Source organism: Crocodylus siamensis, chromosome 11, assembly GCF_052110815.1.
Source record: "Crocodylus siamensis isolate JL-2025a chromosome 11, ASM5211081v1, whole genome shotgun sequence".
Taxonomy (NCBI): Eukaryota; Metazoa; Chordata; order Crocodylia; family Crocodylidae; genus Crocodylus; species Crocodylus siamensis.
The window spans coordinates 7,837,462-7,854,948 of NC_143405.1; the positions used below are offsets into that span (position 1 = coordinate 7,837,462).

Here is a 17,487-nt window from a genome sequence, read left to right on the forward strand (position 1 = left end):
TGAATTGCCTTTACACTTGGTTCTGTTCTTTAGAACCAGCGAGTAAGGAAACATTTTTCCAAGTCTTTCAGTTCAAAAACGCATTCTGTGGAATACAGTATGTGATGCTTAAATAATGTATAAATCAGGCTGGACAGGAGCTGCCTGTCAGTTTTATTAACTTTGACCTTTTCTCCCATTATAAAGATGGTTTGGTAAATATTTAATGGGCCCTTATAGATTTTGACAGTTGGGTCTGTGTTCCTGGAAGCAGCATTGGGTATATATAATACATATAATTAACAAAAGTCTCACTTAATCACTTGGACTCAGCCCTCAAGGACAGAGTCTGTTTTTGGGGAATAGTAAATTAAAAAAAGAAAATCCCTCTTTCCTGGTACATAGCTCTTTGGTGAGAGCTAAACTTGGACTTTTCATCATGGCCACTATATTTTTCAAGTGGTAATATTTAGAACTCATCTGTAATAACCAACAATTTTTGCTCCATTTTTGAGCACATGGTCAAAGTGATACCATGTAGGTAAAAGACCTGCCTGCGCCACTCTGCTTGTAGAGCCTAAGTCTTGCAGAGTGGTGTCAGCAGGGACAAAATGGCTGAGCTTGCAGCGATCTTAATAAGATGCAGCAAAGGCAAGGAAATTGTAGAGCCAGAGGGGTCTTCTGCCAAGCTGTCTTTTCCTTTAATTCCATAAAATGCTGTACATATTGCACTCATTGCAAATTCTAGTAGTGACGATTGAAACCTTAAGCCCCCGACACTTTGAAACATTGTCTTTCAAACTTAGACTGTCCCTTGCTTTCATTGATTTCCCATTTAAGAAATCTATAGGAGAAAAAACAAATTTGAACAAAATTCATTGGTCTAAGATGAGTTGTTAGATGCCCCTCCCTTTCCCAAGCTGAGAGCAATTCTGCTTTTATTAAGAATGCTATGCATCTCTGTCGGTGTTGCACCACCCAATAGATCACATACCAAATTGACCAAGTAAGTCAGGAACCTGTTAAAAGGCATTATGGATGCTCTAAACATAGATATTCTAGTCATATTGGTTGCACTGGAGAGCTTCACTCACTTTTATAGCCACTTTCAAGGAGATTACTTTGGCTGCCTTTGCTCCCCTAGTTTTAGTCAGTCCTTTGGGTGGTGGTTTTGCCTAAGAAGGGTTTATTTTCTGAGCATTATTAATCATAGCTTTCTGACCATGACCTTTCTTCTGTGCTGGTCATTGGATTAGTTTCCTTAACTTGTAAAGTAGCTGACCTTTTTCGAAACAAATCTATGGATGCTTCAGTGAAAAAACTGATACAGGACTTGTGATGTGGAAGAAATTGTATTTTTTGCTGACATGAAATAAATATCTGAAGCTTTTAACTTCAGACTGGTGGAAAATCTGAACAGGTTGATATAAGTGGTGTTGAAGTTAATTTGTAACTTGTCATTCCTACAATTCATTTCAGCATGAAGACATCAGTGTGAATGTATCTTTTTTTAAATCTCCAGGCAATGAGGACACACTCAGTAAAATCTTGCAGATTCACATATGTCCTTCCCATATTGTCTTTCATTGACGACTAAAAATGGGTGGGGAAGAGAACTGCTGTATATAACATTTTCATTTGTAAAACTGCAAGGAGCAAGTGAAAACAATTTAAGAGAACTAGGTTCTCCCAGTGCAAAGGGCTGTGTTCCCTGAACCCTTTTTTATAAGGACCCCCAAATTTCTTTTTATGATCATTGACCCGCTTGCAAATAACGTTTGCCTTTTGCATTAAATAAAAAGTTTGCTTTTGGCATTAAAACCCCCCCAAAAACCTTAATTTAACAAATGCACGTTTTCACTGATGGTATTCATCAGCAGACTACAACACCAGGATTGTTTGTGCATGTTTTAATTCTGCTGGTAAGAGTCAGTCCAGTGCTGCCTAACTGGCAAGGAGCTGTTGTGTTACCAAGGACGTTGATGCTGAAGGTCTGAGATGGGTAGAATATTGCAAGGGGGCGGGATTTTAAAAATACACTTTTTTTTTTTACTGATTTTTTTTTTTCTTTTCATTTTATGTAGTTACAATATCATGCAGGGCTAGCGTCTGGCCTATTGAATCAACAATCTTTGAAGCGCTCAGCCAACCAGATGGGAGTATCTGCAAAACGCAGACCAAAAGCCCAGCCTACAACCCTTGTCTTACCGCCTCAGTAAGTACTGGAATATTTTTGAGAATTTGCACTATGTAGTGTTTCCAATTTAAAAAAAACAACCCAACTTTTTAGTAAGAAATAGTTTTTGTTCTGTAGGGGGATGATAACTCCAGTAGGAATAAGGACTGTGGGCACTGTAAAGACAATTTGTCGCTGCCTGCTATAGTCATTAAAGGTTACTTGGGACTGTGACAAGGAAAAATCAGAGTTACAAGAGTTTTCTTTCCAGCGAGCCCTGTGCTTTGACATTGAAGCAGGATTCTTCACTGATTAGGGTGACTAGGAGCCTCAAGTAGGGCTCCTCTGAAGGTCCTATAAGAGGAGTGAAAGAGTCTTTGTTGCGAGTTCTTTCTTGACAAATGTCTGTTCTGAGTCCATCTGTTCACCATATGTTAATTTGGCATTAGATTTAAACCTGCTTTACAGGTGACAAGCAATTATGAGGACACCTAGAAACTGTTTAAGGACATAGACAATCAACACTCTAGGCAGTCTTGTGTTCTAATGCCAAAAACACAGAACACCCACAACTCAGCTTTATAAATTAATAAGTTGCTTAAAATATTTAGGTACAGATAAAAAAAACAAAAACCAACAACCCAAAACCAACAAAAAAGTATTATAACGGGAGGAAATGAAGTGTTAAGCAATTATTCACTGTACTATCATCTGTGCTGTTTGTGAAAACTGACTGCTAATTTTTTTTAAAGAACAAGATTCACAAGGTATAAATACCAGACTACTGTCCATGGGGGTTTTAGTCTCATCAGCCTCTCTGTTGTCACCAGAGTCCCCAACACTGAGTTGGTGCAAAGCCCAAGGGAAATCCAAATGCCCTCAAGATGAATGAGAACAGTGCCATCAGCAGATCTTTCCCCATGTATAGTAACTTTTAAACAGCTGCTAATTGAAAAATCCATACAATGTTGTATCTTTACCAATACATCAATAGCAGGCTGGTTGAAAAGGCTGCTTTGATACAAGCACAAGATGTAGGGTCAGATACTGCCCTCTTTTGTATCTGTGTAACTGCATTGATGTACAAACTTGCAAGCAGTGTGATAAACCGGGGGAAAAAATTGGCTGATGAATAGGGGTTTTTTGTGGGCAGAAGTGTCAGAGATATTTGCTGTAGAGGACTGATTTCCATGATGGTTCATGAACTGGAGTATTGTGTTGCTAGCTAGCCCTTGCAGTTTTTATTTTGTAGTCTGCAGATATTTGGGGTTTTTTTCCGCAAAGCCCCGATTTTTCTCATATTCTCATTATGGGAGATTTCCACCTTTTATATTTAACTTACTTATAAGTAAATCTTAGCCTTCATGGTTGCAGAGAAAAGCCTGAAAATGTGACCAGTGCGTAACTAAAAATATCTAATAGAAATAGCTCTAAACATACACATTTTTAAAAAGCTCCTGAGATTTGGGAGCCTGACTGGTTGTTTTTAAATGTTTTGACCTGGCTACACTGAGAATATAAATTCAGAATGCTTTACTGTTTTATTTTCCTATTTCGCTTGATTTCCCATTGAATTCAGTGGTAGGCTTACAGAGAGATCGGAGTATAATTGTACCTTGGTGTGTTAACTAAACTTTTAGTTTTCTTTACGGTTTGTTCAATACTTCATTGCCACATTCACTATCACTCAAGTGGAAGATAAGCTCATTTTAAGCTCATTTTAAATGCTCCCCCTTTCCCCCTTGTTCCTTCCTCATTGACCTTTCTGTTTCTTCCCTCGTTTTCTCTTTTGTAATTTTCTTCATTGTGAATTTCCTCCCTTGCAGGAACTTCTAGCTTCTTCTTTCTTACTCATGGGCTTTATTTCTTCTCCTTTCCCCTTCTATTACTAAACTAAGCAAGAAACAGTTGAGGGTTTTCATTTGGAGTCATTAGATTTTTGAATCCAAATGGTAAGGAAAATAATTGTGGGCAAAGGAATTGTTGTTTCTGTCATTCTCTTGCTGTGTGCAGATCCAGGCAGGCAATGCTGCATCAGGTAAGGTTAATTCATGTTTGAAATGTTTTCTTCTCAAATGCAAGAGCTGGAAACTTCTTTTCTTTCATGGAATCCTGGGTCTGCAGATTCCAAATATGCTACATAAAATGAACAGGAGCTGGATTTGCTCTATTGATAAGAGTTGAGGGGAAGGTAAGAGGTGTTTGAATTTGTTTACATTTTGAAGAGATGCTTTAAAAAAAAATAACATAGAACCAAAAAAAAAAAAAAGAAAGAAAAGAAAAAAAAAGCGAAAAAAAAAAAAGAGCATAATTTGGGATTCCTTCCTGCTTGTGATAAGAGATTTAGAACCAGCAAAACAATATTTTCCAACTGCAGTGGGAAAACACAGAGAGGAAGCTAACTGTCTTTCCAGGTACCCAACGGTCTGCGTGTGATTTAGCTTTTCTGTAAAATGGTGTTGCTTTGTCCTGTGTAGCTGGTACCAGTGCTGTTGTGCATTGACATGCTGTTGCAGATGATCTGGAACGGGTTTAGTTTACCTCAAAAGGAACATGTGCTGAATTTCTACCGTTCTGGATGATTATATCTGACTGTTTTAACTAACCAGTCCTTGATGCACCTATTTAATCTTAATATGTTTGTGTATCTTCAGTTCTATTTTTATAGTTAATCTGGTGTTTTAATCGCAGTATAAGTATAGTGTGACAAACAGATTTATATGATTTTAGTTGTGCTCTAGCTTCATGGGAGTTATGATAATTCCTGCCCTGTTACTTTTCCTTATTCTTCATTGAAGCAAAATGAAAAAAATCTTCAGTGCAAGCAAGATTCTTGCTTGAAAGGAGATTTTTTTTGGGCATGGTGAACTCTTCCTAACTCTGGCATTTATATAATAAAAATTCTATTCTGGATCTATTTCGTAGTGGAGGAGAGGAGGAAACTTTTTTTTTGGCACACGTGCTGATTGCTTCCTGAAATGTATTTAAATTTATTTGTAAGTCTTTAGGTTGAGACCTGCTGCATATAGGGATATGGTGTCAATTAAAGCTATTCAGAGCAAATTCATTACTGCAAATTTTTTTCTATAGCATCAGTAGATAAGACTACCTCTGCGTTTTAGTGGTTGAGTATCATGTTTCAGGGCAGCAAGTTGAAGTTGGAACGAACAACAACACAGCAGTAATTGATGTCAGTCAGCAAATGAATGTCAGGAAACTACCACCCTCAGTCTCGGGAAGTAACGTGAATAATGACATGGACAAAGAACAGTCTGAAGGCCTTTCATGCAGATTTCCAAGAGAGACTTCGGTATTAAAACAGCTTGCCTAGGATTCAGTTGCTAACAGGGCTTAGAGAATAGCACTGACGAATATTTTATATCACTGGCATTTTTTTTCTTTTCTAGAAAAAAATATAACACTTGAGACTGATATTTTATCTTCTATTCTTAGTAGAAATCATGCTGTGTAAGTTATCTTGGAATCCATATCTTCATTCCTTATTACAAAGTTGAGGTTGGCATTGTGTAATATTTTATGGCCTCTATACTTCTAGGGCTGAGATTCAAAACTAGACTCATCTGTAAGCATTGTTTCAACCAGACTCAACTTCATACATGCTGAATTCTTATGAAGTCCATCAGAAGAGGGGTATGTGTTCAGGCCTTCTGCCAACCATGACTGCAACTGTATTTTTTTATTTAAAAAGTAAGTGAGGAAATGTGGGCCCTTGCTTTGGGTTCTTCTAAAATTGAAAGACCGCTTAACACAGTTATTGCCCAAATGTCTTTTTGTTTTATTTCTTCTGGCATCATTTAATTAAAGGTAAATTCTCACTCCTAAAACTTGATCCCTACCTCCGAAAGCCATGTGCCATGCCATGATGGCTTGAAACTGCTGAAAATGGTTAGCTTTAGGAGGAACTCTCTGCCAGTGCACAGTCCTGCTGAGAGTGTAACAAACTGTCTGATGTGTTACTGCAAAGCTGAAAAATCACATCAGTGCGAAACACTGCGGTCTGATGAAGAGGGAACAGAGGAACCCCAGGGAGCTGACTTCATTTGTTATTGCGGTTGTACTTGTGGCAAACACAGGGGGTTTAATAGTAATAACGGGGAGTTTTAGGGGTATCAACCAAAAACTATAACCTGTAGTTAGTCATGACAGAAGCAGTTTCTCAATGCTCCAGTTCAGTCGTTAGTCTTTTCTAGACTGGCAGGTAATGTGGCGTAATAATTCAGCTTGAATTCTTCCTGAAACTTGGCGTTGCCACATCCACGTCTGAGCATTCTTTAGAGTCTTTCATCGTGGCATGAGTCGTGTTGCACGAATCGACTTTTGCTAGCCCAGAACTTTCCAGTTCTTGGCAAGTATTTTTCACTGACTAGGGGCCTTCATTGCTGAAACAAAAATCAATCCTCCTTGCTTGCGTGCTTGTCAGTATGACACTTAAATGTCTCGGGCCTCTTCCTGGGAGGTTTCGCCATTCCTCCTGGTTCTTTTAAGCACCTGGGTCAATGGCAAGTCTTAGTTCAGGATAGCTCCTGAAGTTTCAGACAGGAGAGCTGCCTCTGTCCTTTGTAGTCCATTCAGAGTAGATGCACATAACAGGGGGTATATGCATTTTATTCCCCCAGTCTTGAGGGATATTGGTTATGAAGAAGATGGTTGGCAATGCCAACTGCTACCTTCAAATGCTAAGCAAACATCCATAACTCTGTTTGCAATAGCATTGTTCCACATTTCATACAACTTACTGATAGATGCCAATTCTATTTACTTGGTGCCAGTGCTCTACCAACTGAAATTTTATTGAATCATAGCTTTTTGTGTATGAAAAGCTCTAAAATTGCATCCTGCTTACTCATGGACTTGGGTCATTTCAGCCAGTTGTCTCGTGTGAGGAAATGATATATTTAGGTATTTCAAGCAGATTTTTTAGTACTATATCATAAAAAATTATTAGTGAAAAAATGACTTGCTTTGTTTCATGTGTTAACTAAAATGCGTAGGTAATAAACAGGCTTCCAAATAGCCAGATGTGCCAGAATAGGTCCTCTGACGATTTTATGGTGTGAAACAGCATTTTCTAAATCAGCTGTTAGTGACACGACTGAAAAATCCTTGTGGTCCTTCCTGGCAAGGTTTCTGCGGTGAATGTTAGAATTTTTTTCCCCTTTGCCCTCCCCTCTTCCTCCAGCCTTCCTTTCTTTGTCTTGCTTACTTCATGAATTTAGGGCCTTCATTAATAAAGTAAAAGCAGATTATTTGGGGAATGCCTAGCCTGCTGATCTTTCCTAGTTTTTTAAGGCCAGAAGAGATGGTTGTGATCATCAGAGATCTTGATTTTCTGTGATGGAATTGCAAGTTCTCTGATTCTAAAAAACCTCAACTGTGTGACTTTCGATGATTACAATGAAATGCCACTATACATATAGGTATCAGTTGAACATAATGTTTTATTGATATATTTATAATGTTAAAGTAGTTTGGAAGCCTACCAGTTTCTCAGTCATTTTAATAAAATGAATTCTAAATACCTATATATTTTGGCATTTGATTTTTGTTTTTTTTATCATGGAAAATCAGAGTTGCCCATCCCTCCTTTGCTTACCAGGGTACGGATCCAGCTGCAGCTGTCCCCCTTGCTGCTCTGTGATATGCTAGTGCTCTGCCCCTGCCGTTGCCCCTCATTCCCAATCCACAGCTTCCCATTCTCCCCCCAGCCCTATTGGTGCTCCTCACTCCTGACCCACAACCCCCTGTCCCCACTGGTACCCCTCACACCCAACCCACAGCCTCCCATCCCCATGCCTCACCCCCCCGCCAAGCCTTGCCCAAGGGAGCCCACAGCTGCTGGGGCTATAGGGCCAGGGCCCACAGCCTTCTGGCCACCCCAGCAGTGCCCAAGCCCCAGCTGCCACCCGGGAAGGTGGCAGTCGCTGTGGCTGGAGTGGAGTGCAGAGCTGCTGTCCATGCTGCCTGGCTGCCACATGCATGTGTGCACATGCACATGTACATAGTGCCTCCTGCCTGATTTGCCCTACTCCTGCTGGTCCCAAGTCCAAGCAGCCCCTTGCAGGCTGCAACTCTGCCAGCCTACAAAGGGAGACCTGTGGTTTTCCATGGTTTTTTTTCCTTTAAAGGAGAAAATCCATGTTTTTCCACGGTAAATGGAAAACCCAGATCCCTGGTGATCATACAGTCTGGTCTTGTGAATTATACAAGCCATGAAATTGCATCCAGGGATTCCTGCATTGACCCCGACAGAAGCACCAGCCAATTGTGATAGTTAGCATGTAAAGTCACAGAACCAGTATTATATATAACATGCTAACAATTACTTTATCCTTCTATAAAGAGAAATCAGATATTTGACTCTCATGGAAGAGGAGCCTGTGGCTACTCTTAAAACTATTCAGGAAGGAAAGAGCTAAAAGCGTAGAGCTGTAACATTGTTGCGTTGTGAAAAAAGTCATCTCAGGTTCTTTGTGCTATTCTAAAGTTCTGCTTTCCCCCTACTGGCAGGGTGTATTAAGTAACAATATTCATTAAATACCGCAGAGATGATATGCAATAAAGAGATAATCCTCAGGCCCAGGTCTCTACCTCTCTCTAGAAGAGGTGAAGTTGAGAATATAATTAAAGATTAAAACTGTTTGCATTCTGGAACATGGAGATACCTGCCTGTATATGATGGGGAATTGTATTAATAAGGAAGAGATCAGTTTCCAATAACTTTCAATACTAGGAGCTCATTTCATATCCGCAGTCATGTTTAAGTTTCTCTCAGTATTTCTTTAGCTTTACTTTTGCAAGATAGAGCAATGGGATCTATTAAAGAACATGCTGCTTCAATATAGTGACCCTTTTGCTTCCTACATTAATCTTTTTCATATGAAGAAAAAAGATTAAAAGTTAGGTCCTTGTAGCATAAGATAAGAGTGATTTCATATACATATTTAGCTTGTATATCTTTCAGTATAGAAATCTTGCATTCTCTAGCCATATCATTTTCCTAAATTGTGTGTTGTTATGAGTGTGCATATTTAAGATCACGTTGTTAAACTTTTTCCTTTTTTTCCTTTGATAAACTGATTAACACTTAGTTTCACTTCCTGTAGCTCCTGTGGAGTTCTCTCTCTCTCTTTGTTGGAAGCTGTAGTGGAAGTGCCAAAGAACGAGAATGCACTTTATTGATCATTAGGTGGCATTGCTGGTAGTGGTGCAGTCAAAATATATTTGTGCACCTTGCAACAAATTCTCATAATGATGCCCATAATATCCGAAGCCTGACTAAGAGAATGCCTGCAAACTTTTCTTTTCTATTTGACTTTGTGAGCTATGCTCACATCTTTTACTTTTATCAAGAGTGTTATTAAAAGCTACTAGGTTTGCACTGCCTTCTAATAAATAGTAACTGTTGGATAAATATATGCTTCTCTTGCTTTAAAAGATGATCTGCAGGTGCTGTGACAAACGGACTGAGGTACTACATCATTTTCCTGTGGCTTTTGTAATTACCCAAGGAATCTCTCTTGCTCGTTCTGTCAACAGCTGGCATCATAGACTTCTGTTACTGGAATAGGGAAAGATCAGCTGCTTGGGTGTGGATGGCAGGGTGCTGGGCTTCATGTTTCCCACTGGCCACCTTCATGGCAGTGTTTTGATTCCTGTTAGATCTATGAAATTATTATCGGTATGTGCAGGTGGCTTCTAATAATTAGAAAAGTGGCCCTCAAAACGAGGGGCTTTTTATAAAATTCTAATTATTTATATGTTTTATGAAACCCTCATCATAATATTTGAGCCACCATATCATGTTAGAATTAGGATTAAGTCACCAAGTGACGTTTTCTACCCAGTCGGAAATAATAATTTGTTAGTATATTTAACAGCAAACGGGAAAACAGCATTTTGACAGCTTGGTGAAGGAAACGAGGGCAAAAAATCTAGATGTCATTAGCAGCAAGTGATATGTAAGTTGTTCAGAAAAAAAAATGCTATACTCACTGTTAAGTCCCTTGTCCCTTCTCACTTCCCCACTTCCTTTCCACTCCCCAAATAAAACTGTTTTTCAAGTTGTTTTTAGACTGGCATTCTACTTTTCATACAGTGGGACCACATCTTATTAGAGAGATTTGTCTCGGACACCTTTCCTTGTGATTTGCGATTGCATGGATTATATCTCTTCCCGTCCATTAATCCTTTAAGATCCCTTCTGGCAACTGCAACAATTGCTAATTCATAAACGATATTAGGAAATTGCTTGGATACTTTTTAGCTGCCTCTACTGTAATAAAGTATAACATATGCCCTTGTTTGAAAGGAAAAAGTTAATCAGTCTCCATTTTTTTTCTTAATTCTTTAACTCGGCCTCCTATCAGTTCTTTTTACTATCAACTGAAATCCAGGGCAGCTAGCTACATGCGACTAGCCAGGTTGCTGTGGATTGCTAGAAAGTGCTTCACAAACTAGAGCTTGAAAGCTGCTAATTTAAGCAGCTGTTTATTTAATGAAAACATTAAATAAAACAACTTTTGAAATGGTGTGAATTATTTTTCCCTGTGTTGTGAATGGCCTTCAGTTTCTCAATTACAATTGTCTTCCTCTTTGCTTGCCATTGAGGAGTACGATACTGTATTACTGAAATGGCATCCTCCACTGAAACGCCTTACAGCCAATTGGAAATTTCTCCAAAGTCTTCCCACTGTTGCTTTTACCAGTTCAGGTGTCCTCATGGTAAGGAGGAGCAGTGGCCAAGATGGACTGCCAATGTTTTTAGCTGATTGCTGAGTGCCTAAAACTGCTGGGAGGCTTCTCTCTTGTGGTTTTCATCTTGGTATCATTGATGGACCTGAACTGGTAATAGCAAGACTGAGAAAAATATTAGTGTAGACAAAGCTAGAAATGAGGTTCCAGTTATTGCAGGGTGCAGGTGGGGGGTGAAATATCTAAAACCTCTTATTGGAGAATGACAATTATTTTTTTATTAAATGCTTTAAAAGATACTGCATCTCCGCTTTGCCATAGAGCTGACTTCTTTTTATTTTTCAGGAAGTCAGTTATTTCACGTGGGTGTAACAGCACTCTGTATGAAATTAGAACAAGTAGTAAAGGGCACTTACATGTTACATCTTATTGTCTCCAGGAAAGATGCTTCCAAGCTCTTAACCAGAGTTCATTTTTTAAAATGGCTTACAATATAATGAAAAAGAATGGAGTATAGCAGTTAGTGTCAGCAGTAGATAGCATCAGCCGTGTTTCAGAGCACTAATGGTTCATTGTTCACGTATATCACAGAGCCCGTGAAACTGCCAGTGTTGGGGCATACTTATTGTGTGTGCGTGTGTTTAAATAATTAAAAATAATAGCCAGTCTATACATTTTATATAACAGCAGTCTCCTCTTTTGAGTTGATTAATATCTACCACGATAAGTATACAACATTATTTCAGTGGACAGAAGTAATTTTGTTTTAATCCAATGAGGACTTCCAGTAATTTGGTCTAATGTCGCTGACATTCTAACTTTCTACCTGTGTTATACATCTGATGCACGCTTTTTTAATTAAAAAAGCTTGATTGAGTATCTTTTGCACTCCCCTTACTGTGCAAGAAAGGTACCTGAATTAATTGTTTTAGTTAGAAAATGGCTAAGAGGTTGAACGTAGAAATCGGCTGCAGAAAATTGGTCACATGAAATGTCTGTTTTTCTACGTGGTTCATAATCAATTTGGACATGTCCCATTTAGCTTTGTATCTGCGCAGGTTTGTTGACATATAGTTAGAGTTATTTCTTAAAGACAAAAGGAAGCTGTTTTGATATCCAGGTTTGCTGACATTATGAAGTATCCTTCTTTCATTCTATCGAAAATGTACACTTTTAACACAAAAATGATAACTTTGACCAGAGGACCCTTAAGAGGCCTCAAGGAGAAGTTGTTAGATTATAAGGAAAATGCATTCCAGTCTTAAAATTAGCAAAATGCCTGAAGAGGTTCTGTAGGCACTAGTCCTGTTTTAGCTAGCTGATGGGCTTCCTGTCTGACAGTGTTTAGGTGGCACATGACAACACAGTTACCCCTGAGTAATTCTCATTTACACACAATTGATGGTCCTGACAAAGCATCTGCTTCTTTCATCACTGGGTGATCAAGATTTATAGCCAGACTGTGGCTGATCCTTACAGATGGGAGAGTTGGGATGGTCAGGTTTGTGGGCAGGGAAGATGAGCAGCCTTCTGTTGACTTGCTGCTCATCTTGACAGCAATCGCCATGACCAGTAATCTCCCTAGATGTTGCTTGAATGCAGTCCTACGATACGGGAGGCAGATGAAGGCTGAAGGGAATAATGAGGGGTGTATTTTGTCCTTGGAAGAGCATATGTTATGTTAGGCTTTGTATTCCAAAGAATTCTGCATCCCTAACCACTCCCAGAGGCGGAGTGGAGACTCGGTGCCTTCCACCCTGCATCTTGCGCAACTTGCATAATCGAGTCCATGTTTAGCAGTTTGCCAGAGTAATAGCTTGTATTCTAAGACTCAACTATTTTATGGTGTTCAAGTGAACTTGTAATGTGTTTACTAAGGTAGCATGAAATCCTCCATGTAAAACTAAATCCGTGGTGCCCAAACTTTTAGTGCTGTGGGCTGGATGAATAGGCTGGATCAAGCCCTGTGCTGCAGGATTGGGTCCTGCACCTGTATGCCCAAATTGGGCCCTGAGCCATTCCATGTGCCAGTCTAGTGTGCTGTGCAGCCTGTGGGGCTCCCCACACATCTGGAAATTTGACAGGGAGGCAGCAATTGCTACTCTTGTTTCCCTGCCACCCAATTTTCAGACCTCTGGATGATATGGCTCCAAGGGTCAGAGCTGGCCTGGGGGCTGAGGGGTGAACACCCCTGAGTTAAATTATGTATTTGGCAAAATAGGTATTTGGGAGGTTAACATAACTGCAGCAGTCAGCAAGGGAATTAAAGAGTTACTCTTATGGCAGCTACTTACAATTGTTGCCCTGGGTCTAGTACTGACCTGCTCAGTCTCTATGTTGCTGCACCATTGGCTATGACAATACCCAGTGCAGGGTTTTTTTGGGTTGTTTTTTTGGAATAGCTGATGTTCCAGTGGCTTCTAATGCTTGATAACTCTTCTGAGCCAGCATCTTAGCTGTTCTTTGCAACTTTAGGAGTAGGAGTTTATTTAAATCTTGATCTAATCTCCTAATGTGTTGCTGTGTTTGGCAGGAGAGCCCCCTGTAATAATCTTCTTTACTTTGTTACTCCAGAACAAATGCTGATTGTTTTTTGCCACGGCTGTATACTGAATTTGTTTTTATTCCCCTTCAGGGGGTTGGACTAGATGATCTGCTCAGGTCCCTTCCGACCCTAGAAACTATGAAATATTCCACAGATGCGCATTGTCCTTGCAAAGTAATTAGTGAGAAGCTGTACAAGCATTGATCAGCACTGATCAAGGAAAGCAAAGGTTTTGACTGTTCCACACCAAATGGTGACTGATAATCATTAGCAAAATAATCATTCGTATTTATTCAGAGACAAAAGGCAAAGCACTAAGTGTGGTTTTAACACCAATAAAGTTCAGCAACTTGTTTTATTAATAGCATAGCAGAACTTCACTGCACACTTTATAACCTGCTGAAAACACTGGCATTATCTCCATTCTTCAGCAAAGATTTCATACAGACAGCAGTGTAATGAGGGCTCACGTTACAAAGACTTCATTATTTTTACAGTGTGTGCTGCAGTTCATTTACTAGTATATTATGAAGTACTATAAATAATTAAAATTACACTTTTCAAACAAAGTGTACTGAATTGATCGTTCTTTATTATTGCTTTCCAACTTGTAAATTCAATAAGTGCAAGGTGTTTCCCAGGCATTAGTACAGGAGAAGTTCTACCGTTTAGGGTTTTTAACAACAGTTTTGATAGTTTTAAGCAGTAATTAAATATTTGTCATAGTATATCATTGCTAGCTTGTGATGCATTACTTTTCTGATTACATTACATTTCGTGTTGCTTCCCTCCATCCTCAGTTCTTCAGATGAAATCCCTTTTTCATCCATTTTATGTAATTGCAGCATAGCAGCTAATAATTTATAATAAACCACACTCTATAATGGGATTATTTTGTGTTTGTGTACAGTTTACTAGGACTGCCAAAGCAAAGTTGTAGTGTGCTTAGACCAAAAGTTTCTAGAGACGTATGTAGCTTATAAGGCTTCTGTTCCTCTTCCACTCCATCATCGTGATCTGTGTGTCCTATCAACATCCCCCACTTTCTCTTCCCTGAACCAAGTTGGTTACAGTCCGGGTCTCCCCTTTCCATAAGGGATGTCACTTTGAAACTTCTCCAGTCCTTTGATTATCTCTTTTGCCCCAGAACAGGTTGTATCCTAAGTGTTTATACCCTTCAGCTCTGTTAGGTCCCAGTACTAACAAACAAATTCATGTGGCTTCAGGTGATTCTTGTTGGAGACAAGTGGCAGGATTGCCACCATCTTTGAAGTGCACGCTGAGATGATCTTATCTGGGATCTGTTGTGTTGCTGTTTGTCATTCAACACCCTCCCCTTCACAGTAAGCTGAAATTTGTAGAGGAAAATTGAACTCTTCAAAATAACTTCGCTAACCAGTTCCATGTCATGTTTCTAAAATAATTACATTTAGGGGGTTCCATGCCTTGCCTCGGTTGCTTCCTAAGTATTTTGCTTATGTCCTGGATCAGATGAGGCCAACTCTGCCCTCTGTATCTGGGTCCCCTAAATGAGCACCCATTCTTTTTTTTTTTTGGTGGAAATACTGTACAAAGAAGCTTCTTATTCAGCCAGTGCTAGTTACAAGAGTGGATTTCTGACTCTATTCATACTAGGACATCGTGTTCAACAGATGAATGCAGTAGGTGTGATTACTCTGAATCCAGCGTGCAGCATTGTACACCTGGGTGAAGGGCTTGGAAATAACTCCCATCCATTTGGCTGGAGCTGAGCTTGAAAACAGTGCTTCATTTCCATGTAAACTATAGGATATCTACCCTCCTGCACAGGCGGCTCCTGGGCAGATCCAGGGCAGTATGTGCCCCTTAGTGAGCATTAGTTTTATGGAAGTTGTGCTGTGTTGTAACGGAGCATATTTCTGCCTCTTTGATGTATGCCTGCCTTAAAGGTAGTGTTTGTGTCAGTGGCAAAATTAAGTGGTGATGATTAATTAAAAGTTGTTCCTTGCCCCCAGCTGTTAAAAGATGCCCTTGCAGCCATTGGAGCAGAACACTAATATCCGACCGTAGGGAATCCTTTCAGTGAAAAGAAAGTTGGCGAAGATGGTTCTAATGTGCAATTAAAGACTGCAAATACTAGTTTAACTGCTTGTTACTGTGTTAGAAAATGGAATGTGTACTACTGGCAGTTGTGCTAATTGGACAGAGAGGAACAGGCTTATCTAATAGAGGACATTTGTAAGAAATTAAGAACAAAATCAAAGCTTTCTCTAAGGTTGTGATTTCCTCCTGTTACTTTTAACTGTTTTTAACCCAGACATTTGCGGATACTGGCTCGATAAGAGGGTATTTCACTTGGGAGAGGTCATTTGGAGAGGGTTAAATTAAAATTTTGCATACCAACTTGGAGAGGCATTAGAACAGATCTTCTCTCCCCCACCAATATATTATATTGTCAAGTATATTAAACCAAAAAAAAAAAGAGTAATTCCCTTACTAATTTATCCTAATGCTTCTGAGAGACCATTATTATTATTTTTTTTTAGTGGTTTTACCAATGTAGCTTAACAAAATTCCATTTGTAGGGTACAGAACATACTGAGGTTATTTATTGATGGGTTCACTTGTATACCTCAGCATGAGTCGCAACTAGCTGTTTCATAAACAGTACTGAATAGTTGCCCATTTTTAGATACCTAGAGTGTGCCTTTTTAATGATTTGGAAGGAAGCTCTAGATTTAGCATAGTAATAAACATTAATATCTTAATCTCACACCAAAGCCAAAGCCAATTTTAAGACTTGTTGTGAGTTCAGGCAAAATAAAAGTAAAGCCAACATAAATAATGAACTATACTTAGTTGTAGAAACTTAATGTCCTTTTTAACATGGAAGGGTATAGACTAGGAGATCTACTTTGCTGAGCTTTCCATAGTCAACGTTAAAAATAACTCTTATTACTTTTTTATTTTACTGCAGGGCATTCTCTGGGTATTCATGTGTTTACAAGGAATATTATGGGTGGGTTAAACCAAGAAGCTTGGAGAAACCGATTGTAATTGGTGGGAACTTCCTTTTGAATGCAGTACACAGAAGACCATTTATAACTTTTAAAAGAGTTTTGGTACCTATGTTCTATACTTTCCTGGCATCTCCTTCCCATTCCCAGGAAAACAAATTCAATAAAATGCCCCGATGCAATCCCTAGGTAGAAAAGTTTCTTTAAACAAACTGAAATGAATTTGGGAGGGTCCTTAGCATTATCTGATTCCAGTAGGCCTCATTGCTTTGCAGAAAGCTACCTTTACAGGGGCAGGGAATTATTTTGGACAGAGGGCCGCTTACTGAGTTTTGGCAAGCCATTGAAGGCTGCATGACAGGTAGCCAGGGGCAGATAAATATTGATTTTCTAAATTTTTAGGGGTCCTGCGGGCCGGATAGAATGGCCTAGCAGGCCTTATTTTGCCCACCTCTGCTTTACCTCATCTCATTTTTTTTATCTCTCTCCCAGTTCCCTTTTGCAGAATATTTGGTCTTGATCCTACACAGGTTTTCAGGGAATGACAGGCCATACTTCTTGAACTGGTTCTGGTTTTATTCAGCAAAATGTGCTGGTGTGTTAAGTTTTAAACCCTTGCTCACACTGACATTCTCAGTCCCTTTACTGACCCTCTGGGGGTTGGGCGAATGGCACCTTCTTGACTTCTGTTCTTCCAGGAGTAGTGCTTGTCAACTTAAAACAAATTTACAGCCCGAATCCTGTAGCAACAGCACAGGGAGGAATAGAGTAGATTAAAATGTGCCAAAGCTCAAGAATGTTTCTTTTCTCTTAAAGTCTCCAGGCTTCAGGACTGCTTTCTGGGTTCATGTAAAATGTTGAATTCTGCAATCACATTTCTCCTGCATTGTGAATCTTCTGCCTTGCTGTATTGTACTTTAGAACCTGATTCCAGTGCTGAAGTTCAGCTTTGGCACTGGATTTATGGTGAAAGATCTGAACCTTCTATTTGTTTAATCTTCGTGAGTAGCTAGCATCGTTAGGAAGTGTAGGTAAAATAACATGCTTGGCACCTCCATAGTTCTTTTCAGTGAGCTGTT

The 17,487-nt window shown here is 39.4% G+C and overlaps 1 protein-coding gene across 1 annotated transcript in view; it reads left to right on the top strand.

Annotated features, from left to right (window-relative positions):
• The window catches only part of MED27 (mediator complex subunit 27), a 147,374-nt gene that overhangs the window by 49,564 nt on the left and 80,323 nt on the right, over window positions 1-17,487 (top strand). The window contains exon 3 of the mRNA XM_090022224.1: window positions 2,064-2,194. Within this exon, the coding sequence (XP_089878350.1) occupies window positions 2,064-2,194 (131 nt within the window). The remainder of the gene's footprint in view (window positions 1-2,063; window positions 2,195-17,487) is intronic.